General features: G+C 59.5%; 1 protein-coding gene across 10 annotated transcripts; it reads left to right on the plus strand.

The window, feature by feature from the left end:
• The first annotated feature begins 242 nt into the window (after positions 1-242).
• MPP2 (MAGUK p55 scaffold protein 2) lies at positions 243-20,362 on the plus strand. Of its 10 annotated transcripts, none has more exons than XM_045586208.1 (13): positions 243-320; positions 3,099-3,162; positions 8,051-8,151; positions 13,731-13,883; positions 14,023-14,172; positions 14,565-14,792; positions 15,647-15,778; positions 15,882-15,987; positions 16,062-16,130; positions 16,338-16,499; positions 17,122-17,324; positions 17,630-17,758; positions 18,936-20,362. In XM_045586208.1, exons 2-13 carry the CDS (start codon positions 3,132-3,134, stop codon positions 19,110-19,112), a joined length of 1,641 nt encoding a protein of 546 aa, XP_045442164.1. In that variant the 5' UTR covers positions 243-320; positions 3,099-3,131; the 3' UTR covers positions 19,113-20,362. The 10 variants fall into 10 exon arrangements, with proteins under 10 accessions (XP_045442164.1, XP_036307074.1, XP_036307069.1 ...); XM_036451181.2 differs by having other exon boundaries at positions 244-320; positions 8,051-8,169; XM_036451176.2 differs by lacking the exons at positions 243-320; positions 3,099-3,162 and adding exons at positions 6,213-6,351; positions 6,996-7,085 and having other exon boundaries at positions 8,051-8,169.
• The last annotated feature ends 2,624 nt before the right edge of the window (positions 20,363-22,986 follow it).

The raw sequence follows: 22,986 nt of genomic DNA on the forward strand, positions 1-22,986 counted from the left end.
GCTTCTAAGGGATCTCTGGGCGACGGGGGACACTCGTGGTGCTGGTCCCAGCTCGTGCCTCCCTGGGCGGGCAGGATGCGGGGGGCCGTGGGCTGTGCGATGCCTCTCACACCGCCCCCTCCCGGCCCACCCGCCAGCTGCTCGGGAAGACCGCTTTCCCTGGGTTGTCCCGCGCCCCCACCTTCCCCTCCCGGTCTCCGCCCCTCGCGCAGAGGAGGTCCTGCCGCTTTAAGAGCCGGGTAGCGACTGACAGCAAGAAGCGCGCAGAGCCGGACTGACTGCGCCCGAGCCGCCGAGCCAGGGGCTCCCCGTGCGCGCAGGTAGGCGACCCCCGACCCCCGGGCCGGCACCCGCCTCGGTGTCCTCTGCACCCAGGAGTCCTCTATCCTCTGGGTCCAGTCTCCCCGGGCCCCGGCCCCCGGGCTCGCCTCCTCCCTCTGAACCCCCTGTCCCCCCTTCCTTCTCGGGTGCCCCCTCGAGAGAGGCCAAACCCCGCTGCCCATGGTCACTAGTCTCGACCCCTGCGGAAAAGGCTCCAGTGTGACCCCGGGCACAGAGCTGGTGAGCGGTGCGGGGGCCGGGGGCCGCGCGGGTTCGGGGGACCTCGGAGCCTGGCATTACGTAAGAACTGCGCTGCCAGCGCTTCCGGGGGGTGGGGGCGCGAGGCAGCGGCGGCGTGGGTTTCCGTGGCTCCCCGGTCCCCCCTGGGAGGCTAACACCCCAATCTCAGTCTCCTCTGGGAGTAGGGTCCGGGGAAGGGGCGCGTTCCTTCTTCCTCCTCCCAGATTTTTTTTTTTGGGGGGGGGGGTGGTTCGGGGTCAGGGGCCAGGGTCAGAGCTTGGAGAGTTGGAAGGGGATGGGTGTTAGGAACCAGGAGCCAGGGGTCAGAAAGTTAGATCAGCTAAGGGGGAGGGAGGGGCGAATGAGGACGGGGCTGGGGACGGCCATTCAATGACCTCATCCCTAGGTCTCCCGCGGGCGCCGAGCAAAGAGCCTTCTTTGATGGCTCCAAACACGCCCCCCGACCCCCGGGTCCTAGCGCCCCGCGTGTTAGGGCTGCAGCCGCGGGACGGGGGCGGGGGCGCTCCGGCTGTGGCTGCGCGCAGCCCGCCCGGCCCCGAGCACCCCATCCCGCAGGCCGAGCACCCCATCCCGGCCCCGAGCACCCCATACCGGCCCCGAGCACCCCATCCCGCAGGCTGTGCACCCTCCCCGCGACCTGTCAGCGCCTCGGTCAGACCCTCCTCTCCCCGCCTCTTTGTGCCCGTTATCGATGGAGGGGTGGGTGTGAGGCGGGAGAGAACCGCTTCCTTTCCCCGCGGGCCCGCATCGCCAGCCGCCTGGGGGTCATGGGGATAGGCTGGAGGGAGGGGTGAGGGGGCACCCGGGTCCTGGCTTTTGGGAGCTGCGCGGTGTGGGTTCCAGATGCGGGGCGTGGGGGGACGGTCCTCGGCCCGCAGCCAGGCCGGCTCGCCTGGCACTGCTGTTCTCCTGTGGGCACAGCCGGACCGCCCTCTCCGGGGCCGGGGTGGGGGTGGGGCAAGGCGAGCCGCTGCCGTGGGAACCGGCTCCTCGGGGAGAAAACCCAGGCAGGCTGGGCGAGACTTCTGGGGCTAGAATCTCCCTGCCTCTCCCCACTCCCCACCCTCCGCCCTCCTCCGTCAGCACCGCTGCCAGGGAGAGCAGCGCCAGCCGCGAGGAGGTTTCAGGTCCAGGTCGTGAGGACCTGGGATGGGGAAGGAAGAGATAGAGCCCTCCTTGCTGCCGTCTAGGAACAGGGAAAGCGGGGCTGGCACTGGGGGCACTGGCTGGCACGGTGGGTCCTGAGCATTCCTGCCAGCCTGATGCCAGCCTGACAGGAGGTTGCGTTCTTCCACATCTTCGGGGGCAGGCCCGGAGGAAGGGGAGTGGTCCAGCCATCTTTGTAGTTCCTGTCATCTGAGCTCAGGTGACCAGCTCAGGCGTGGGAGGGGGATGGGAGAGGCTCTTAGTAAAACCAGGCAGCGTTCTCTCCGGGAAGAATCCTTCCTTTGGGAGGGCGGTGAAGCTGTGGCTCCCCTTCTCCCTGGGCACTGCCATTCAGTCCTAAAGTGGGCACTGCCGGCCACTTCCTCCCTCCGCTCCCCCACCCCTGCTGTGAGCCACTGCCTTTTGTTGTCATGGCAACTGGGAATTAGCGTTTTCTTCAGCAGCACAGACCGGGAAGGCGAAGGGAGGAAGGGTGGTGGGTGGCCTCCTCCACCCCTCCCGCCCCATTTCCCCCCCAAAACGGGGAAGCCAACCCCACCTTGGGGAGGCTCTGGAATGGGAACTAGGGCTGTAAACTCTACACCTGGTTCTGCCCAAAGCCCCTGCTCTGCTCTCCTGGTCCCCCTCTGGGCTAGGAAGGGGAGAAGGGGAAGAGGAACCCAGAGAGGCCTCAGGGAGGTGAGACATCATCGTTTCTGTCAGACAGACTGACAGATGTCTACGCTGGGCTAGGCCTGAGATCCAGAGGCCAAATAAAACAGATGCGGCTTTTACTTCATGGAGCTTACTGTCTGGACGCCCATCTCTCCTGCCTTTGACTCAAATTCTGTATTCTTACCCAACACCTCTTAAAAAAAAAAAATCGAGGACAGCCTTCTGACTTGTGTGGCTTCAGCTGTTTGGAGCATGGTCCTGTATACCTAAAGGCTGCAGCTTCAATTCCCAGTCAGGGGCCATACCTAGGTTGTGGGTTCAGGGCTCTCTCTCTCTCTGTCACTTACTCTCTCTCTCTCTCCCTCTTTTCTTTCCCCTCTCTCTAAAATCAATAAATAAGTCCTTGGGTGAGGATTTTAAAAAATAGAAAGGTCAGGTGGTGGGCAGAAACGCTTAATTTTTTGTTGAGTCACAAAACCTGGGTTTTCATTGAAGCTCTCTTCATTAGCTTTGTGACCCTGGGCAAATCCATTAACCTCTCTGGTCCCCTGTCACCTCCTCCTTGAAGAACTGGGCATGAACTGTCTGCTCCTCCCGCCTCCCGGGACTCTGGGACCATTCCTTCACCGTGTTGGCCGGTCTCGAGTGGGAGGTCCTTCCGGATTCCTTTCTCATCCTCCTTTTCCCTCCTCTAGGAGAGACGTTTTGGAACCTTTGCCGACCTCACCATGCCGGTCGCTGCCACCAACTCTGAGACTGGTAAGAAAGGGGGCGAAAGTCAGTTAGTATCAGTGGTTCTGAGGCAGGCAGGGCGGGGAGCAGCTACCAGGCACGCCCACCGGTCCCTGTAGGAACACCACTCTCCACCCAGCCACTCCGTCAGCCATTCAGGCAACTCCATGGCCCTCCCACACCTCCCCAGGGTAGTGCCAGACACAGAGCTTCACACACTTCCTGGGAGGGCAGGGGTATGAATGCTCCGAAGATGACGCTCCCTCACTATTGCTGGAGGACTACGGCGGGGGCATGGGACCTGGCTGGTGAGGAAGTGACCCCCTAGGAGCTGGGCCTTGGACGGCGGCTGAGGTAGAGGGGCAACCGAAGCCCCGCCCAGGGATGAGAAGTCCATGATGTGGTGCCCACCAGCTTAGGGCAAGGAAATGGGCCACCTGGACCAGCGAGGAAGCCTCAGGAGCAAGCTGCTTACCCTCTCAGAGCCCGTTTCCTGTTCCGTAAAGAGGTTGATGGGCTGAAATCGGTTTGGCTCAGTGGTAGAGTGTCAGTCTGTGGACTGGACGGTCCCAGGTTCTATTCTGATCAAGGGCATGTACGTTGGTTGCGGGCACATCCCTGGTAGGGGGTGTGCAGGAGGCAGCTGGTCGATGTTTCTCATCGACGTTTCTAGCTCTCTATCCCTCTCCCTTCCTTTCTGTGAAAAATCAATAAAATAAATATTAAAAAAAAAAGAGATTGATGGGAGCCCCCAAAGCTGTGTCAGAGAAGGAGAGTTACTGTTAGGAACCGTCACAATCATTATGCTGCACTCCGAATTACTACCTCACTCACCTGTCACCTTGAGTCAGTCCCTCCTTTTTGGGACTAGGTTTCCCATCTGTAAGGTGCAGTGATGGGACCAGATCATTGGTCCTGGATCCCTTTGAGAACCTGACGACAGCCATGGCCTTCATGACGGACAAGCGCTTCTCTGCACACAGTCTGTGTTCCACCCTGGGGTTCATGGCCCCTTCAGTGCAGTGAGGGACCATCGTGAAGTTCCCTGTGCCTGAGGCTGACGGCCCTAACAACTCTACACTGCTCTGATCAGTCTGTCTTCCTCGTGGCCCAGTGCCTCCCTCCCCTGTAGCTCTTGCTGGAGGCCTTGCAGCTGCCTCTGCAAGATGCCCCAGGCTCCTAATTGCGTTAAAATGACGGTTGCCCTCCTCTGAGAATCTGCACTGGGAAAGTAGAGACTGCTGTGAGTGGGCCAGGACCTGAACGGTGATACTGTGTCCCCAGGAGAGGGCTCTCCTTCCTGCGGGGGTGGGGGTGGGTGGGTGGGGGTTGCACCAATGTTCCCAGCCTCTGCAGCCTCGGAGGCTCAGTGCTTCTTCTCCCTGTGCAGCCTGCTGGGCGCCCTGGCCCTGCCCCTCCCTGCGCTGGCATGCCTGGGCCCCACTGTAAGCTGCTTATGGGTTAATTAAGCCCGTCCCTGAGCCTGTGATCAGAGGCCTCTCAATCCGGGGCTGCCCAGTAAACCCATTAACAGTGCCTGGCAGGGGTGAGGAGGGAGGAAGAGGCCCACCAATTCAGCTTCCCTGCTGCAGGCCAGTGGAGGGGGCATGGTTGGGGGAGTGGGGGACAGGGCAGGGAGTGAGCCCAGGGGTGCGGCTATGGGGCTTATTTCCTCTGAGGACTCCTGGGGCCTCCCAGCTTCCCTGGGCTGCTCCCGCCTTCCCAAACCTAAAGAAGAGCAGAAGCCCATGTTTCATCCTCTGTAAAGAGGTGATGTGGGACTTAAAGGCTATGAGTCTCTCAGCCCTTCCTGCAGGCAGCCTCTGTGCCCAGGACTAGCTTCTGCCCTAAAAGATCTAATGGTGGTTCTGCCTCTCCTTTCTTGGTGGCCATTACACTTCCCACAGGCCTGACAGACAACTGTGCCCCTGCCTCTGAGGTCAGGTTTACCCTCCCACTTGCCTCTTCCTTTCAGGAGAGATCCCAGCCTTGGGCTCTGCAGAGGGTGAAGCTAGCAAGGTCCTTCTCCCTCCCCTCCCCTTGGGTCACGATGGTCATCGTCGTGGTGGAGGGGGCATGGTATGGGTGCATTCCTCTTGCAGAGAGACCCCCAACTCTGCTTCTCGGAGGTGGAGTGGCCCTTCCCCCGAGGGCTAGGGATGGCTTGGGCGATATGGAGGTGAGAGCACAGGCTGAGAAATGTTGAGAGAACTTGTCCCTGGAGTCTCCAGACTGGCAGCCTTCTCCTTTCTTTTTCCTTTACCCGATTCCTTTCTTTCTTGGACTCCAGAGGGGATGTAGGCTGAATTCAGATGCAGCTGTCCCTTTAAATCTGTCTTGCATCCCAGGGTTAACCTCCTGGTGTGTAAGCCCTCCCATTGCCATGGCAACCAGGGGTGCAATGCAAGCTGCTGCCACTCCTCAGGGAATGTAGATCTGGTGGCAGGAGCAGCACCTGGTGGCGGCCTCATGGGCACAGGGTTTGAGAGTAATGGAAGCGCTGGGCTGGGGTCAATGCTAACTCCCTCCCTTCTACTGCCTTTGTCCCTGCTGCAAGAGTGCTCCCTCACCTTTCCCCTTCCTTAGTTTCGAGATGCCTGAGTTGGCCACCAGGCAGTCACCTCTTACTCAAGGGGAGGAATTAATGGGAGATGGGGGTCCCGGAGAAGCTACAGCTGAGATGTGGGGTCAGAGGGCTTAAGGTATCCTTCCCAGCCACAGTGGTGCCACCTCTCACCCCCCTCCTTTTCCTCCCAGTCACCCTCTCACCCCCTCACCCCCAATGGCTGGTAAAGGCGGAGGACTGAGTCGTTGGGGGTGGGGGAGGCGCTTCCTTTGGTTCTGAGGGGTTATTATTGTAAAGGAAACGGCCTGGAGAGGGGACACAGAGTAGAGGTCGGAGGGCAGGGGGAGGAGGTGGCCTGGGTGTGTATTGGAGGACAGATCTTCAGAAGCGAGGGCAGGAACAAGGTGGGGCCAAGTCCCCAGGCCCCTTGGGTTTCCTGCGCCCCCGCCCCTCTCTTTCAGCCGCCGCCCCCCCCTCCCCCCCTCCCCCCACTGGCCGGTGCTGAGCCGGGGGGCGTCCAGCCAGAGTGCAGGCTGCTCTTGGGTCCGGGACTGGGGTGGGGGCCGCTATGGCCGGCAGCCCCGGCAGCGGGGCCTCCCTGGAGGTCATATCCCTGGGGTCCTCTGAGGAAGCCGACCTCCGAAGGAAAGGTAGGAAGGAGGGTCCGGAGGCCGAGGGGAAAGCTGGCCCTACAGGGTTTGCGGGCATCTGGAGAGGGTGTCCCAGGTACGAGCTTCTGGGAGCCTCAGGGTCTGGGGGCACCAACCCTCCGGAGGGCTGGCCTGGGCAGAGGGCGCCAACTCCCTGGCTCAGTCCTTCCTCGGGGTTGGCAGGCTGGGGAGTCTGTGGGTGAGGATAGCTGTGGCGGGTGGACCCCGGGGTGCCCTGCAGAGTGGGAAGGGTCCATGCCCTGGCATCTTTCTGAGCCCACTAGGGGTCTTACAGGTCTCTGACCAAGGGCAAGCCCAGGCCTGGGCAGGACCGGTCTGAAGGACATTCGAGGATGTTGTTTCTGGAAAAGGTGGGGTGAGGGAGGGGGAAGAGGATGGGAGTCCAGGAGCCCGTGAACCATGTCCGCCCGCTCCAGTTTCAGCGCCTCCTCCTCCTCCTCATCCCCATTTCGTCCTGGAGGAGGGGGCATTGACAAGAGCAGTAAGAGGGGCTGTATCCACCCTTCCTCCCCCATGGCTTGGGAGCTGTTATGCGGATGTAGGTGTGGGTGGCAGATTAATAATACCCCCTGCCCATCTCTGGCCCCCAGCTGGGCACACTCTGCTCTCCCTTCCTCCCCCAGGACCTGCCACAGCTGGCATCTCCCTCCTCTGCTGGTGGGTGATGGCCACACCTACCTCAGACCTCAGCGGCTGCTGGGGCCCAGCATCAGGTGTTCGCATGTCCTCGGCTATGTCCTTCCCCAGGCTGAGGGTTTGCTGATCCCGGGGATGACTTGGTCTGACTTCTGCCCTTGGGTGCCCACAGCCACCCCAGGCCTGTTTTCCCACCTCCTGCCAATGTTCTGGGCCTTGGCTTTGGCTTCCTAGGCTCTATATTAATTTCTGGATGATTATAGATCACTAGAGGCCCAGTGAACACAATTCATGCATGGGTAGGGTCCGTAGAGGCAGCCGGCCAGGGGCCTTCCTTCATTCCATGCCACTCCCTGGTGCTCAGCGCACGTCATATAGCGAGCGATCGAACTCCCGGTGGGTCGAACTCCTGAGGGGACACTTTGCATATTAGGTGATGATCAAAGCTGAAGGGCTTATAGACACCATCTAATCCCACCCACCCGTTCTATAGGAGGGAAAGACTTAGACCAGTGGGAAACAGTGAGTTATGCAGCATCACACTGAATTAGTGGCAGGGTTTGCACTAGATAACGGTGGGCCCTGGCTTCCTGCACGGCTGCCTGTTCTCAGGAACAAGACCTAAGCACTGTTTCTCCCTCCGGAGCCCTTCAGGGGCCGGTGGCTGAGTCCCGGGGCTTCCGCCCATTCGGAGTTTGAGTGCGGAGCCTGTGGTTCTCTGCTGCGGGGCAGAACCTGGAACCTGACGCCTGCGGCCCTTTCCCGCTCCTCCCACATCGCTCCTCCCACATCGGAGTGGAGTCTACTTCCTCCTGCCTGGGGCCTCCCACCTGCCCAGGCTGGCATTACCCAAGACCTGCAGAACAGGCCAAGGCCACGCCCCCCGAGGGCCCCACCCCGGCATTCCCGGGCCTGGCAGGGAGGGAAGTGCTGCCTTCTGGGGAGGGGCTGTCTTCCGTGAGGTGGGGTTGTTGCTGCGTGTTTTGGTCTCTTGTGCCTCGCTGGCACCCGTGTGTCTCACTGCCTCCCCCTCCCCCCGCAGCCATGCAGCAAGTCCTGGACAACTTGGGATCCCTCCCCAACGCCACGGGGGCCGCAGAACTGGACCTGATCTTCCTCCGCGGCATTATGGAAAGCCCCATAGTAAGATCGCTGGCCAAGGTATAGTGCTCCTGGAGGCAGGTACACGGGCACCGGGTCTGGGGGGGGGGGGGTACGGCGGGGGATGGGATGTTAGACATACGGGCCTGGGAATGGGGCACGTGGCACAAGAGGCCCCTGGAGAGGGGTGTATGGGACCATCCATGCCCAGATGATATCTGAGTGACTGTAGGAAGGGGAGCTGTGCCGGGCCTGGCTGGTGAGCATGGGGCATGCCCATGTGGGAGCTTGTTAGGTGTCCGCCAGCTTGTGGAACTATGGTGGGGGTGGGGGGCGGGCGGGGAGCATGCCTGTGTGGGATCTCCAAGAGGTCATCCTGCCTATGTCCCTGTCATTGGGCATTTTATTTTGTGCAGACATTTTTCCGTGGTCACCTGCCATGCCTCAGGCGGGTAAAAGACTCACTAACCCGGGGAGTTACTGAACAACTGGGTCACAGCTGTGACCAGCAGGTGCAGAAGGCACTTTGGAGCATAAAGGGCAGATGCCTGCCTCAGCCCGGGGTGGGCAGGGGAGGCTTCCTGGAGGAAGGGCCACTGGAGCTGCGTCTGGAAGAATGAGGAGGGAGGGGAGGGCATCCTGGGCCATGGGGAGAGCTTAGGCTGAAGCAGAGGTGAGAAGAGTGGGGAGTGAGTACACAGGGGACTGGTGTGAGGCTGGAGGTTCAGGTGGGAGAGGGGTGTGAGCCTCGGAGATGCTGGCCGGTGGTGGAGGGCACTGGGGGCTGTGCCGGGTGCTTGGACATTGCCCTGTGATGTCCTGTGAGTAACATGGATGGAGTCTTTCATGTTTTAAGCTGCGGGCGGGGGGGGGGGGTGGGGAAGGGGGGGGGGGCTGATGATGGGATGTGGACATTTTAGGAGATCCCTCTGGCAGCCACATGGAGTTGGAGAGACCGAGGTGGGAGGATGGCTCTGAACCAGACCTCTGGTGACAGGGCGTGAGGGAGGGAGGGTGAGATATTTAGGAAGTAAATTGGCTGTATTGGTGTTGGCTATGGAAGGTGTGGGGTGGAGGGTAGCAAGGCACCCTGGATTCTGAGAGGGCAAGTGTGGGGCTGGTGCGGCCTTAGATAGAGAAGCAGCACCGGTGAGGGGAGGGGCAGGTGAAGAAGGAGCCCTCTCCTGAGGAGGAGGAGGGAAGGCGAGAACGGTGCCAATGCTGTGTTGGGGCGAAGCTGGGAGTTGCAAGGAATCCTGTGCGATTGCTCGGATTTTCCAGCGGAGGTGGGCCGGACGTCTGCTGGGAATTCGGGATCAGGGATCGGGCAGGAAAATAGGAGGAATTTGGAAGGAAAGGTTCAACTAATCACTAAAGGGGTTAGCGTGGGAACTCATCAAAGCCGGGGAGCAGGACTGACTTGATGTTAATGATATCATAATCCTGAATTCATAGCTTGCCTAGATAGCTATTTAGATATAAATTCCCCTTTATATGTGTTTTTTATTTTATTTTTTAATGTTTTTCTTAATCCTCACTTGAGGATACCTTTTCCATTGCTTTTCAAAGAGAGTGGAAGGCAGGGAGAGAAGGGGAGGGGAAGAGAAAGGCTGAGAGAGACTCATCAAATAGCTTTGACAGTGAGACTGCCGATGAACCAAGGCGAGTCCCTCAGGGTGAAAGAATCTCAGGGTTAGAATCTCAGGGACTCTAGCCAGTGCCCTCCAAAGCATGACCCCGCTCAGTCCCATTCTTCTCTGGGGCTTTGTCTAATCTGTTTGACAGCTCTCCGATGATGGGCTTGTTGGCTGGCTGGCCCTGTCATCCTTCAGTCACTCAGTCCTCTATCATCTATTCAACAAACACGATCGATTGTGTGCTCACCATGTACAGGGCTATGGCAGTGTTCTTCTCCCGATAGAGCCCAAGGCTGTCATCTCCTGGGGCCTCCCAGTGCAGCCTGACGGAGAGGTTGCCCGTGTGCCGGATCAGGCTGTAAATAAACCCCCTTCTCCTGCCTGAGCTCAGGAAAATCCTTCCCATCTCCTGCGGCGTGGCCCTTTGCAATGCAACTTCTCCACTTCTCCCACCAAAGGGCTGTCTCTACTCTTCAATCCGGGCTTGACCATGTGACTTCCTTTGGATAACGGGATCTTCTCCTCCTCCTCCTCCTCCTCCTCCTCCTCCTCCTCCTCCTCCTCCTCCTCCTTCTTCTTCTTCTTCTTCTTCTTCTTCTTCTTCTTCTTCTTCTTCTTCTTAATATATATTTTTATTGATTTTTTACAGAGAGGAAGGGAGAGGGATAGAGAGTTAGAAACATCAATCAGCTGCCTCCTGCACACACCCTACTGGGAATGTGCCTGCAACCATGGTACATGCCCTTGACCGGAATCAAACCTGGGACCTTTCAGTTCACAGGCCAACGTTCTATCCACTGAGCCAATCCGGTTAGGGTGGGACCTACTTTACTCCTTGTTACCAATTGTAATTATTCTGTATGTAGCAGTACATTTCTAATCTAATAGACAAAGTACTTTTATCAAAGATCCAGCTGTAAAAGCTTGGTTCTCCTGCCCTGGCCAGTTTGGCTCAGTGGATAGAGTGTCAGCCTACAGACTCAAGGGTCCCAGGTTCGATTCTGGTCAAGGGCATGTACCTTGGTTGCAGGCATATACCCAGTAGGTAGTGTGCAGGAGGCAGCTGATCGATGACTCTCTCTCATCGATGTTTCTAACTCTCTATCCTTCTCCCTTCCTCTCTGTAAAAAAATCAATACAATATATTTTTTAAAAATAGCTTGGCTCTGGCAAAGTGGCCCAGAAACCCTTTGGAATGGAGTCGAGTGGAATTGCATGTGGTGGCTATTAACCTTTTTATCTTACCCTTGAGGACTTGGGCTTGTCTTTTCTCTCTGGGGATGCAGAGAGTGTGGGAGAGGCCAGGCTGGGACCAGGGATTAGTTAGAGCTGGGACCAGGGAGGGGCAGGGCCTGAGGGGCAAACCCAGAGGTAAACGCTCTGGAGGGAAGTCAAACTGGCAGAAAGGTGATAAATCGGGAGGCTTGGCTGCAGACAGCAGGTGGCTGGCAGGTGGCTGGCACCTGGGAGGGCTGACATGGGGCCAGCAGCAGGTGTTTCCACAGCAGGCAAGGCTAAGGTGAAGAGTCCAATGTGGGCGACATTCAGAAGTTCAGGCACACGGTTACCAGGAGGGGCGCCTGCCAGCTGGGAGGCCACCCCATGAGGTGAAGGAAAAAGAACAGAGTTTGGAGTGGGAAGATTTGCTGGTTGGCTATGACGTTAATATACCTGACAACGTCTCTGCTCCAGTTATTTGTTCTGAGAAGTGAGGATAATGATGCTGACCTGTCAGAGGCATGGTGGGGGAGGTCATGGATGTGGAGGTGCTTTTTAAATCATGAAGAGTTGTTATAATGTAGACTTAGCCAGAATTCACAGGGAGGACCCTACTCCTGTGGTCAGGCCAGGCTGAGAGAGACGGCAAAGCAAGACATGGCCCTAGAAGAATGAGGGTCCACGGGGGTCACTGACTAGCAGACACAACAAGCAGAGGCTACTGTGGTGAGGAGACTCCGTGTATCAGTTAGCCTTTGCTGCGAAACAAACAGCCCCAATGCATAGTGCCCTGTTTCTCATGATTGTGTGCATCAGCTGGTGGCTTTTCTGGTATGGGCTTGCTGAGTTGGGGTTGGGTGCTCTAAGATGGCCTCACATGCCTGCCTGGTCAGCTGGGGAGGCTGTGGCAGCTGGGATGGCAAGGCCTCCCATCCTCTGGGAGGGTGGCCCCGGTTTCTTCATATGGTGGACTCAGCAGCAAAGGAGGACAAGCTCCAAATCCCAAGCACTTTACAAGCTTCTGCTCATATCACATTTGCTAATGTTCCATTGGCCAAAGCAAATCACATGGTCACATCCAGCTTGAAGAGTGAGTGATGTTTCCTTCTGGCACTCCAGTCTCTGGGACTTCTTTCAGTTATTGAACTCTTAATTATGATCCTAAGGGTCTTCTGCCAACATCAGAGAGGTTGGTTGGAGTGGGAGAGAGGACGGAATAACTTTCAAAGAATCGGCAGTTGGCTTATGGTTCTGGGGCAGGAGCTGGCATCTGTGGGTTCCAGTGCAGGCTCTATCGTTAGCACTCTGGTGGCAATCTTCGGAAAGTCTCTCAGCCAGTGCCAGTGGGAGGGCAAAGCAGCCCAAGCCCCATAAAGGGGAGTTTGTCAGGACCACGTGTGTACTTACTGCTTGACCCAGCAAGGCGTCTAGGTATTTACACGGAAGAGCTTCTCCACAGAGTTAGAACAGCTATGCCAGCGTTAGTCACTGTAGCTTTGTTACTAGAGGCCTGGTGCATGACATTCATGCACTGGGAGGAGGAGGAGGGTTCTCTTAGCCTGGCCTGTGCCCTCTCGCAGTCCGGGACTCCTTGGAGGATGTCTGACTGCTCGCTTAGGCCTGCTCCCCCTGTGGGAGTGCCGCTCAGCCAGACGCTGGGCTTGCTGCTCCTTAGCGCTGCCTCAGAGAGGCTCCCGCCACCACCGCTGCACTCGCCAGCCCTGAGCCCTGCTTCTGGCTGAGTAGTGCTCCCCCTGTCGGGGGTACTGACCACCATGGGGCAGCTCCTGAGTTAAGCGTCTGTCCCCTAGTGGTCAGTGTGCATCATAGTGACTGGTCGTTCTACCATTCTGTCGATTTGCATATTAGCCTTTTATTACCGTGTTTCCCCGAAAATAAGACATCCTCTGAAAATAAGACCTACTTACAGGTTTCCTTCTGAGTAAACTATAAGGCATCCCCCTGAAAATAAGGCCCCCCTAGGCTAAACATAAGAGATTTGGTCCACTGATTCTGAAAGAAATGGAGTCTCAAGAAATTCACCAGGAAATTCAGGAATTGGATTGTTATGATGATGTTCCAGAAGATGATGACATGATTGTCATTGAATAAATGAGTAAATTCTTGATACTGTAGGATTCACAGTTTGTCTGGTTTGTGTTGACAACTACTGTGCTACCGTACCGTATACAGGTAATAAATTTCCTTTATTTTCACTTAACAATTAGTGTGCACCGTATTCTTCTTCATGGAAAAATAAGACATCCCCTGAAAATAAGACCTAGCGCATCTTTGGGAGCAAAAATTAATATAAGACACTGTCTTATTTTCGGAGAAACAGGGTAGATAGCAGCAGTTGCCAACCTTTTGGACCTCACAGACCAGTGGTGGCTCGTGGACACTGGTTGGTGACCGCTGTTATATAGAATAGTAAAACATTGGAACAACCTGGGGAACTGATTGAATAAATTGTGATACTCCAAACATACAATAAGTCAAGTGAAGTAATTAAAAAAAAATAATAATAATGGAAAATCTCCACATAGAGTGATTTCCAGAGCACAATAAGTTAAAAACACAAACCAAACCAATTGAACAAAAACCCCAAGGGATCAAAGAGTGTATACAGTGCTCTACCTTTTATGTAAGGGTCTAAAATCAGGATTTGGGGATGAGGAGAGGCCTGGGGGGGTCAGGGGGGGCCCTGTTTGGTACCAGGGTTCTTGGGGAAGCGTCAGGTCTGACCTGTCCCACCGTCACCCCCAGGCCCACGAGAGGCTGGAGGAGACGAAGCTGGAGGCCGTGCGGGACAACAACCTGGAGCTGGTGCAGGAGATCCTGCGGGACCTGGCGCAGCTGGCCGAGCAGAGCAGCACGGCCGCCGAGCTGGCCCGCATCCTCCAGGAGCCGCACTTCCAGGTCTCCTCCCGGCTGGGTGCAGCTGGGGGGGCCACGGCGGGGGGGGGGGGCGTGCCGGCAGGGAGCGGGAGGTGGGGCAGGAAGGGGCTGCAGGGCACTGGCCCATGGTCCCTTCTCTCCCCACCACCTACCTCCCCAGTCCCTCCTGGAGACCCACGACTCTGTTGCCTCAAAGACCTATGAGACGCCGCCCCCCAGTCCCGGCCTGGACCCCACGTTCAGCAACCAGCCGGTGCCCCCCGACGCTGTGCGCATGGTGGGCATCCGCAAGACGGCTGGAGAGCACCTGGTGAGGGAGCCGGGCGGGGCCAGCTGTGGGTCCGGGTGGGGGCACTGAGAGCACCAGCAGGGGTCCAGTCCAGCCTGGAGAGGGCTGAAATGATGGAAGCATCAGCTCTGCCCAGGGACCTGCCCATGCAGACCCAGGGGGTCGCAGACTGCATATGGGCTGCATACGTGCATGTGCCAGAGCCCTCTTCGTTCTGCCCCGTTAGGGCTCCTGTAAGGGAAGCGTTTGGGCCGAGGATGGAAGAGGAGAAGTCTGCGAGGGTGACGAGGGAGGGTGGGGATGGAAACGGGGGTCCTGGACATCTAGACGGGGGTCCTGGAACCTTCTAGTCTCCATCAGGAGATTCTGACGTGAGCAGTTGGGGCTCATCTCACCCACCCCCCGTCCCCCAGGGCGTGACATTCCGCGTGGAGGGGGGCGAGCTGGTGATCGCACGCATCCTGCACGGGGGCATGGTGGCCCAGCAAGGCCTGCTGCACGTGGGCGACATCATCAAGGAGGTGAACGGGCAGCCGGTGGGCAGCGACCCCCGGGCGCTGCAGGAGCTCCTGCGCAGCGCCAGCGGCAGCGTCATCCTCAAGATCCTGCCCAGCTACCAGGAGCCCCACCTGCCCCGCCAGGTGAGTCCCTCCACCGAGGTGCCCGCCAGCGCAAGGCCCCGGGGGGAGCCGAGCCTCCCTGTCAGGGTCACAGGCCTGGGGGGGGGGGGAGCCACGCTGCAACCCGGGGTTGAAAAGCAAGCTAGGGGGTGTGCTCTGCGGCTGGGGAGGCAAGCGACCCAGGCACCCACGGGCATCTGCCCTCGTCTTGGGTGCTCACGTGCGCGTGCGGGGGGTGTGCGTGCAGTCAAGGCCTGCGGTGCCCAAGTGTACAAGTGCGTGCCCGGTGTCCGGCTGTCTGCGTGCCCGTGTGTCCGTGTGGGTGTGCAGAGTCGGACTGCCAGGCGCCCTATCCCGCCACCTCTCTGGGGTGGGTTGTGGAGATCTGGCTGCTTCGCCCGCTTCCCCTGTTGGCCCTGTAGCAGCCTGCCAGAGCCGCTGCCTCCCAGGGGCAGAGGGGAGAGGATGGAGGGATCCTGCCTTAGGTGTTAGGGTCTCTGTCCCTTCCGTGGGGATCCTGCCTCCTCCTCCTCCTCCTCCTCCTCCTCCTCCTCCTCCTCCTCAGAAGGTGGGGCCCGGGCCCCAGGCCTGAGCGGATCTCCCATCCTTCTGATTGAGGCCTTTTGTTCTCGATGCAGAGGGAGGCTGGTACCAGGGAGGCGGGCCAGGCGGGCCTGGGGGCATCACGCCTTTGTTAAAGGGGCAGTACCAGGGCCTCTCTTGTCTGTGTGGGGGAAGGGGGGAAGAGGGTGGACGCTTTGACCCCTCTCATCCCCCATGAGAGGTGGGGACGGTGGGGTGGGGGATGGGAGAGGGCCCATCCCCTCCAGCCTTCCCTGCTCCTTCCCCTGACCCCTCCCTGACCCCGGGCCCAGGTGTTTGTGAAATGCCACTTCGACTACGACCCGGCCCGCGACAGCCTCATCCCCTGCAAGGAGGCCGGCCTGCGCTTCAGCGCCGGGCACCTGCTCCAGATCGTCAACCAGGACGACGCCAACTGGTGGCAGGTGAGCCGCGGGCGCCCGCGCAGCCTCTCGGGCGGGTGAGGGGGTCGGGGAGGGTGTGGGAGGCGCCCCTCACTCAGGCGCGCGGTGGCCCTGTCCGTTGTAGGCCTGCCACGTGGAAGGAGGCAGCGCCGGGCTCATCCCCAGCCAGCTGCTGGAGGAGAAGCGCAAAGCCTTCGTCAGACGGGACCTGGAGCTGACGCCCAACTCAGGTAGGAGCCCCTGTCCTCCTCTGGGACCTGCCTGCACCCGGCCCGGCCTCACTCGCCCCTCTCTCTGCGGCCAGGGACCCTGTGCGGCAGCCTTTCAGGGAAGAAGAAGAAACGAATGATGTACCTGACCACCAAGAATGCAGGTGGGTATTGTGGGCGCCCTCCCCCGTCCTCCTCGCACATGGCTCCTCCCCTCTCTGCCCCCACCCATGCCTTGTGGGTAGCTCCCCTGGCTCTGCCGCCGCCAGGCCTGTCCTTCGATCCTGCCCAGTTCCTTCCTGCTGCCCCTGAGAGCCCCGCCCCGCCCCGCCCTCTCTGCCCCGTGAGCAGCGCCACCTCCCTGTGCGCAGAGTTTGACCGCCACGAGCTGCTCATCTACGAGGAGGTGGCCCGCATGCCCCCTTTCCGCCGGAAAACCCTGGTGCTGATCGGGGCTCAGGGCGTGGGGCGGCGCAGCCTCAAGAACAAGCTCATCATGTGGGACCCGGACCGCTACGGCACCACGGTGCCCTGTGAGTGGGAGCGGGGCCTGCTGGGTGGGGGTCGGAAGTGGGAGTGCCCCCCCCCCCCCCAGGCCAGGACGGGGCGCACGGAATGGGCACATGCATGGGCACCTCGTGGAGTAGCGCTTTGGGTGTGAGGTGTGGGGCGCGCGCCCTCTAGGGGCTGCTGGGGGAACTGCAGGCTGGGGTGTTTGGGGGAGCTGTCCCTTGAGCCTGTGGCCAGATGGGCTGGACTAGCCTTGCCTTTTCTCACGTCTCACTTGCTTAAAAGCCCAGCGGGGCCCTGATGTGAAACGGGGCCATGAGCTGTGTGTGGCCTCAGCGAAGGCGGAGCCTCTCGGTGACAGAACCAGTTGGGGTGAAAGCTCCTGCTTTTTGGGGGGCAAGAGCCAGGCCAGCTTGGCCTTGCTTTACGGTTCCACATGGTCCTCTCGGGGCCTCTGCTCCCCCTCTGTGAGCCCCGGGCTGGCTTCTCTCAATATGGATGTCTAAAGAGCCTGTGTGTGTGTGTGCCAGCGGTGAGGGCGAGGGCACGGTGTGTGGGAGGCGCAGAACACGTGTGTGTGTGTGTGTGTGTGTGTGTGTATGTGTGTGTCTGAGGCGGTGCCCGCTCGGTCCCGCCTCCCTGCAGACACATCCAGGCGGCCCAAAGACTCGGAGCGGGAAGGCCAGGGCTACAGCTTCGTGTCCCGCGCGGAGATGGAGGCTGACATCCGTGCGGGGCGCTACCTGGAACACGGCGAGTACGAGGGCAACCTGTACGGCACGCGCATCGACTCCATCCGGGGCGTGGTGGCCGCCGGCAAGGTGTGCGTGCTGGACGTCAACCCCCAGGTACTGCCGGCCTGCTTTCCCCCGTCTGCCCAGTATCCCCCCGGGTACTCTGATTCCCCCGCGCCCCTCCCCGTATTCCCGGCACTTATCTCCCAAGCCCCCCTCCACTGCTGCTAGGGACCAAGCCCCCTCTCCCCCTCTCTCTCAGCCTCCAAGCCCCCTACTCCTCTGGTCTCCTCAGTTACCCCTTCCCCAGCTGCTTGCCAGCTGGTCCTCTAACATGCTCCCCCAGGACTGATGTCTCACTCATTCCCAGGGACCCGTCTCCAGCCCCACCACCCCACAGGTTCCCTTCTCTCCTGCAGGCGGTGAAGGTGCTGAGAACAGCCGAGTTTGTCCCTTACGTGGTGTTCATCGAGGCCCCCGACTACGAGACCCTTCGGGCCATGAACCGGGCCGCACTGGAAAGTGGGGTGTCTACCAAGCAGCTCACGGTGAGGGGCTCTGAGGTGCAGGGGGAGGGGGCAGGGGTGTGGAGGACGGGGAGAGGCACCGTCCTCCCCAGGTATCGGTGAAGGAGGATGCGACGTTCCCACCTTACAGTGTGGAAGCGGAAGTCTGAGCGGGGAAGGAAGTGCCTGCGTTCCCATGGAGTCAGGGGCACAGCTAGCCAGAGGGGCAGAAGCTTCTGCCAGGCTCCCTGCTCCACCCATGCTGTGGGGACAGTGCTGACCAAAGGGAGCCCCGAGGGCCGGTGGGATTCTGTGGGCAGAAGCAGGGGGATTCTGGGAAAGGCTGAAGGGAGGGAGGAAAACAGGCTGGAGGGCTGCTAGGGGGATGAGTTAGCCTTGGGGAGGCGGCAGTGCTGGGAGGAGAGGCTTCAAGTCAGGTATTGCAGGACTCCAGGGCACACCCCCCCCTCACCTCCACCCCTCTTGGATCAGCCTGTTCCCCAAGAGGGATGGGGTTTGCAGAACTCCTTGCGCAGGAGTCCCTCTGCTGGCCATACCTGGTACTGCCACTCAGGGTCCCCATCAGCATTGCTCAGGCCTTGGAGAGGCAGTTTGGGCTGGGCCTGCCACCCTGGCCACAAACACCGAAGACTGATGCTGCTGGGACCTGCTGGGCCAGCCCCAGCGCCCCCATCTCCGCTATTTAAGGCAGCGTTCAAGTCCCTTCTCACCCCTGCCCCTGCTGACCAGCTTGGGCTGGGTCTGGGGTGGGGGTTGCACCAGTACCAGGTCTGACAAGTGCCCCTCGGGCTGCCTGATCAGACTGGAGGCAGCATTGGCTTGGGAGTCATGCAGGCTCTGTGGAGCCACTGGCTGCTGATTGCGTGAACTCTTGGCGCCTCCGTTTTCTCTGTTGTAAATGGGGACTGATGAGCCCTGCCTTGCAGAGCTGGAGTGGAAATTCTGTGAGTTGGAGAGATGTTAGTGCCATGTGTGGCTCTTACTAGGGGCTATTTCCTTCCTTCCTTTTACCTGTCTGTCTGTCCCTGGTTGCAGGAGAGGACCTTGGGACATGTAGGGAGGGGCTCCTCGCCAGGGAGCCTGCACCCACCGAGGTCGGCCTTTGGGGTGGGGTCTCCGTGGGGCAGGCAGGCTGCAGACGGGGGACGATGGGGGTGACGGGGGACACTGACCGGCGGGGGCTCCCCTGTGTTGGCAGGAGGCGGACCTGAGGCGGACCGTGGAGGAGAGCAGCCGCATCCAGAGGGGCTACGGGCACTACTTCGACCTCAGCCTGGTCAACTGCAACCTGGAGAGGACCTTCCGCGAGCTGCAGGCCGCCATGGAGAAGCTTCGGACGGAGCCCCAGTGGGTGCCCGTCAGCTGGGTGTACTGAGCCTGCCAGACTGGACCTTGTCCCCTCCGGGCTGCGACCCAGACACCCGGGCCCATCCCCTCCCCAGCCACGCCCCTCAGCCACGGTCCTTCGCTCCGGCCCCCGGGGAGCGGCTCCTCGCGGCCCCGGGTCTGGCTTCGGCGCGGAGGCTCGCACTGCCAGGGAGGTGGGTGTTCGTGGGGCACCTCTGTGCCCAGGTGCTGCCCCCTCCTGATGCCCATCGGCCACCAGATGTTCCTCCCGGAGGCCCACGCGGTGCCCGGGACCGTGTCAGACCAGAGGCGGGGAGAGCTGCTTGGGGACCATGTGGTCAGGAGGTGCGCGGCCCCTGCCACCGCTCTGCAGTCAGCTTCTCTCCTCTGGACTGGCCACATCACCCTACTCCCGAGCTCCCCCCCTCACCCCTCTCCTCAGAGCAGGCCTTAGGCTTTTCCCCTGTGGCCAGGGGAGGGGCAGCCGCCCAGGGCAGCCAGGCGGGCCTGGGCAGTGGGGCCACCCTGGTGCCATCCCGAAGGCCGCAGGAGCCAAAGCAGGAGCCGGGTGTCACCGCCGGAGCAGGGCGGCTCTCCACTCCCTGGAACGAGGCAGAGGCCCCCCACGGACACTGCCCTGTGGTTCCCTCGCCCACAGCTTTTCACTGCCGAAGTCTCTCCGCAGACCTCCCCCATGCGCCCGGCAGGCCGGCAGGGGCAGCAGGCTCCACCAGGTCAGGGGCCGTGGGAGGCCGCGCCCTGACCCTAGGAGCCGGCTGCCCGGGGCCCGTGGTGGACGCACCGGGGCTCCCCGTTCCTGACCACTGTCCATCGGGGTCTTTGCTCTGGCCAGGCCCACGTGTCAGGACTGTCGGGGGGCTCAGGGAGGCTGCGGAGGGGAGCTGTGAGCCCTGGGCCGCGAGTATCGTGTCCTGACCGGCTCCTCACCGCCCAGTGCCAGGGGGTGGCGTCCAGACTCTTTCTGTGCCGTGTCCGTCCACATGCGACCCCTGGTCTGGGTTTCCGCCACCGGCACTGTGTGTGTCAGGACTGGGTTTTGGAGAGGAGACGCTTTGGAGGTCACTCTCTGGGTCCCCGTTCCAGGGTTTCCCATCAGCTCCCAGGTCTTAGGAGACACTTTCCCTAGATTCTAGAGCCTTGTCCCGCCCGGATGTCTTCCTCCAGTTCTTCTATTGTCCCCTGACCCCGAGTGCCACTCTCCTGTCCTGTGAGGGCAACTGTGTAAAATAGGAACACACCCCCCCTTTTTTTTTTTTTTAGAGAAAGGAAGGGAGAGAGAGCGAGAGAGAGAGAGAGAGAGAGAGAGAGAGAGAGAGAGAGAGAGAAAAACATCGATTGGTCGTCTTCCCATGTGCCCCAACTGGTGAATGAACCGGCAACCTGGGTGTGTGCCCTGATCAGGAATCGAACCCACAACCTTTTGGTGTACGAGTTGATGCTCCAGCCAACTGAGTCCTACTAGCCAGGGTGAGAATCCTTTTTGAGAAAAGAATGCTGTCCTCACTTTCCCCAGGCATCTCATCCCTCATCCTTCTCTGCGGTCCTTCCTGGGGTGAGCCTGTCCTTGCCGGGGGATCCCCCAGCCCCCCGTGCTCCCCGCTCCTTCTGAATGTCAGTCAGTGTTCGCTGCAGCCTCAGCCCGAGCTGGCCCCTGAACCACTGTGTGCCCGTTTCCTGGGGAAGGGGAGGGAGAAGAAACAGAATATTTATTACAAAGTTAGAAATATATTTATTATATTAGGGATCTCATTGCATTTGCATAAGATGTGCAAATGAGATGTCCAGGTCAAGCCTGCTCCCATCTCATTTGCATAGCTCTGCATCCACTATGCAGTCATCTTTATACTCCTCTTTTCCCTTTCGTCAGCCTTCTTTTTATCCTGAATTCAACTCTTCCATCGCCCTCCCCCTCAGCCCCGGGGGACTGGGAGTGGGAGGGAAATGGGGTGTCCTTTGCCAGGCCCCTGGTTAACCTCTGACCAAAAGATGGGGTCGGGGGAGCTGGGCGCATTGCTGGGGAGTTGGCAGGTGGCACATTGGGGTGACTCTCCAGGGTTGATGCTCTCTGGCACCCTCACCTCTAGTGAATCCCCGGGGGCAGGGCTGGGCCCCTCTCCTGCCTCCGTCCCTCTCCGAACAGCGTGCTACCTCCCTGCGTAAGCCCCACTCCCTGGAGCAGGTGTGCGCCCACCAAGTTCGCTCTGACTCCGTCCTCTCTCCTCTCCCGTGGACGCTTGTATCTGAGGGACCGCAGGATCATGAGGCCCTGCCCCCACAGTCCACACTAAGTCTGAGCCCATTTGCCCTCCCCCTCCCCCCTCCCCTGCTCCCTCAGCCCCCAGTTCCTGAGCTTTCTTTCTGACTGGTTTTCTTTCTTTTCTGTTGATTAAATGTGAAAAAAAAGGCATCTGGGCTGTTTGTCTTTATTTATTTATTTATTTATTTATTTATTTATTTATTTATATTGATTTCAGAGAGGAAGGGAGAGGGAGAGAGAGATAGAAACATCAATGATAGAGAATCATTGATCGACTGCATCCTGCACGCCCCACACTGGGGATCAAGCCTGCAGCCTGGGCCTGTGCCTTTGGCCAGGATAGAACCTGAGACCCTTCAGCCCGGAGGCCGATGCTCCACACACTGAGCCAAACCGGCTAGGCATGGGCTGTTTGTCTTTGGCTGGGGTCGGCGGATGGCTTCTGGAGAGGGCGAAAGCAGGGAACAGAGCACAGATGGCTCTGGAATGGATGCTGAGGGACATGTCTTGTGTTCTGTGATGTCTTCTGAAATTCCCTGTCCCGCCATTCCGCACTCCACATCCCCCAGGATGCTCTTTCTAAACGGTGGTGTCCAGTAGCCTGGGAGCATCCTCCCGGCCAGGGGCCTGGGACTCCATGGCTGATCCACTCAGCATCCCCGAGAACGAGCTGTGCGGTCTCAGCAGGTCCCTCTCCTCCCCTGGGCCTCGGCAAGCTTTCTTATTTTTATTTTTTTTGGGGGTGGGTATAGATTGGTAAACCCACGTGGTCTCATCGAGATGGGCAGATCTGCTGTTTCTGCGTCAGGCTTACGGGCCCCACTCGGATCACCGTGGCAACCCTCCCAGCGGCTAGTGCTGGTGCCTGTCGTATTTTCAAAGAGTTGTAGGTGCAGAGCACCTCGCTCTTAGCTCACAGGTGCCCCGAAGCACCTCTGGGTACAATGAGGGCACAGTGAGGAACGTTCATGAGGAGCCATGGGGTCCTTCCAGCCGCTTCTGCTGGTTCAGTCCCTGGTCCTGCAGAGCAGCCTGGGCTTGGTCCTGGCCAGCAGTGCTGGTGTTAGTCAGACACGAGCAGAGCAAGGACGAAGGGCCAGGCACGGAAACTCGGGCCGGAGAGCTCTGATGCCGGCAAGGGGCAAACTGAAAAAACAAGAACCTTGTCCCAGAGTGACCATCCTCCCCTAGCATATCGCTAGTCTCGTGGTCTAGGCCCTCTGACCTTCTCCTCCTGGAAGATACCGTCCAGGCCTCAGTACGTCAGCTCCAGGCCCAGAAAAGCAGCAAAACTGGACACATGACACCTTGGCTGCCTCAGGACCAGCTGCATTGAGTAATGATCTCTCCCTCCCCCGTCCCTAACACCAACCAATCAGTGGAGACCATGACCCCGAAAGAGCACAGCTGGAAAGACCTGGCCTAAGATTTTCAGGAGAGAGAGAGAGAAGAGAAGAGAGGAGAGGAGAGGAGAGGGAGAGGGAGAGGGGGAGGAGAAGAGAAGAGAAGAGAAGAGGAAGAGAAGAGAAAGAGAAGGAGAACAGAGGAGTAAGAGGAGAAGAAGAGAAGAGAGGAGAGGAGATAGGAGAAGAGAAGCGAAGAGAGGAGAGGAGCGGAGAGGAGA

The sequence above is a fragment of the Pipistrellus kuhlii genome, unplaced genomic scaffold (genome assembly GCF_014108245.1).
Source record: "Pipistrellus kuhlii isolate mPipKuh1 unplaced genomic scaffold, mPipKuh1.p scaffold_m20_p_22, whole genome shotgun sequence".
In the NCBI taxonomy this organism is placed as follows: Eukaryota; Metazoa; Chordata; class Mammalia; order Chiroptera; family Vespertilionidae; genus Pipistrellus; species Pipistrellus kuhlii.

Coding starts and splice junctions, on each gene's coding strand:
- MPP2 (XM_036451176.2), top strand. CDS start 6,270: ATGGCCGGCAGCCCCGGCAGCGGGGCCTCCCTGGAGGTCATATCCCTG. Junction 8,170..13,730: donor TAGTAAGATCGCTGGCCAAG/GTATAGTGCTCC, acceptor CGTCACCCCCAG/GCCCACGAGAGGCTGGAGGA. Junction 14,793..15,646: donor AGCCCCACCTGCCCCGCCAG/GTGAGTCCCTCC, acceptor CCCCGGGCCCAG/GTGTTTGTGAAATGCCACTT.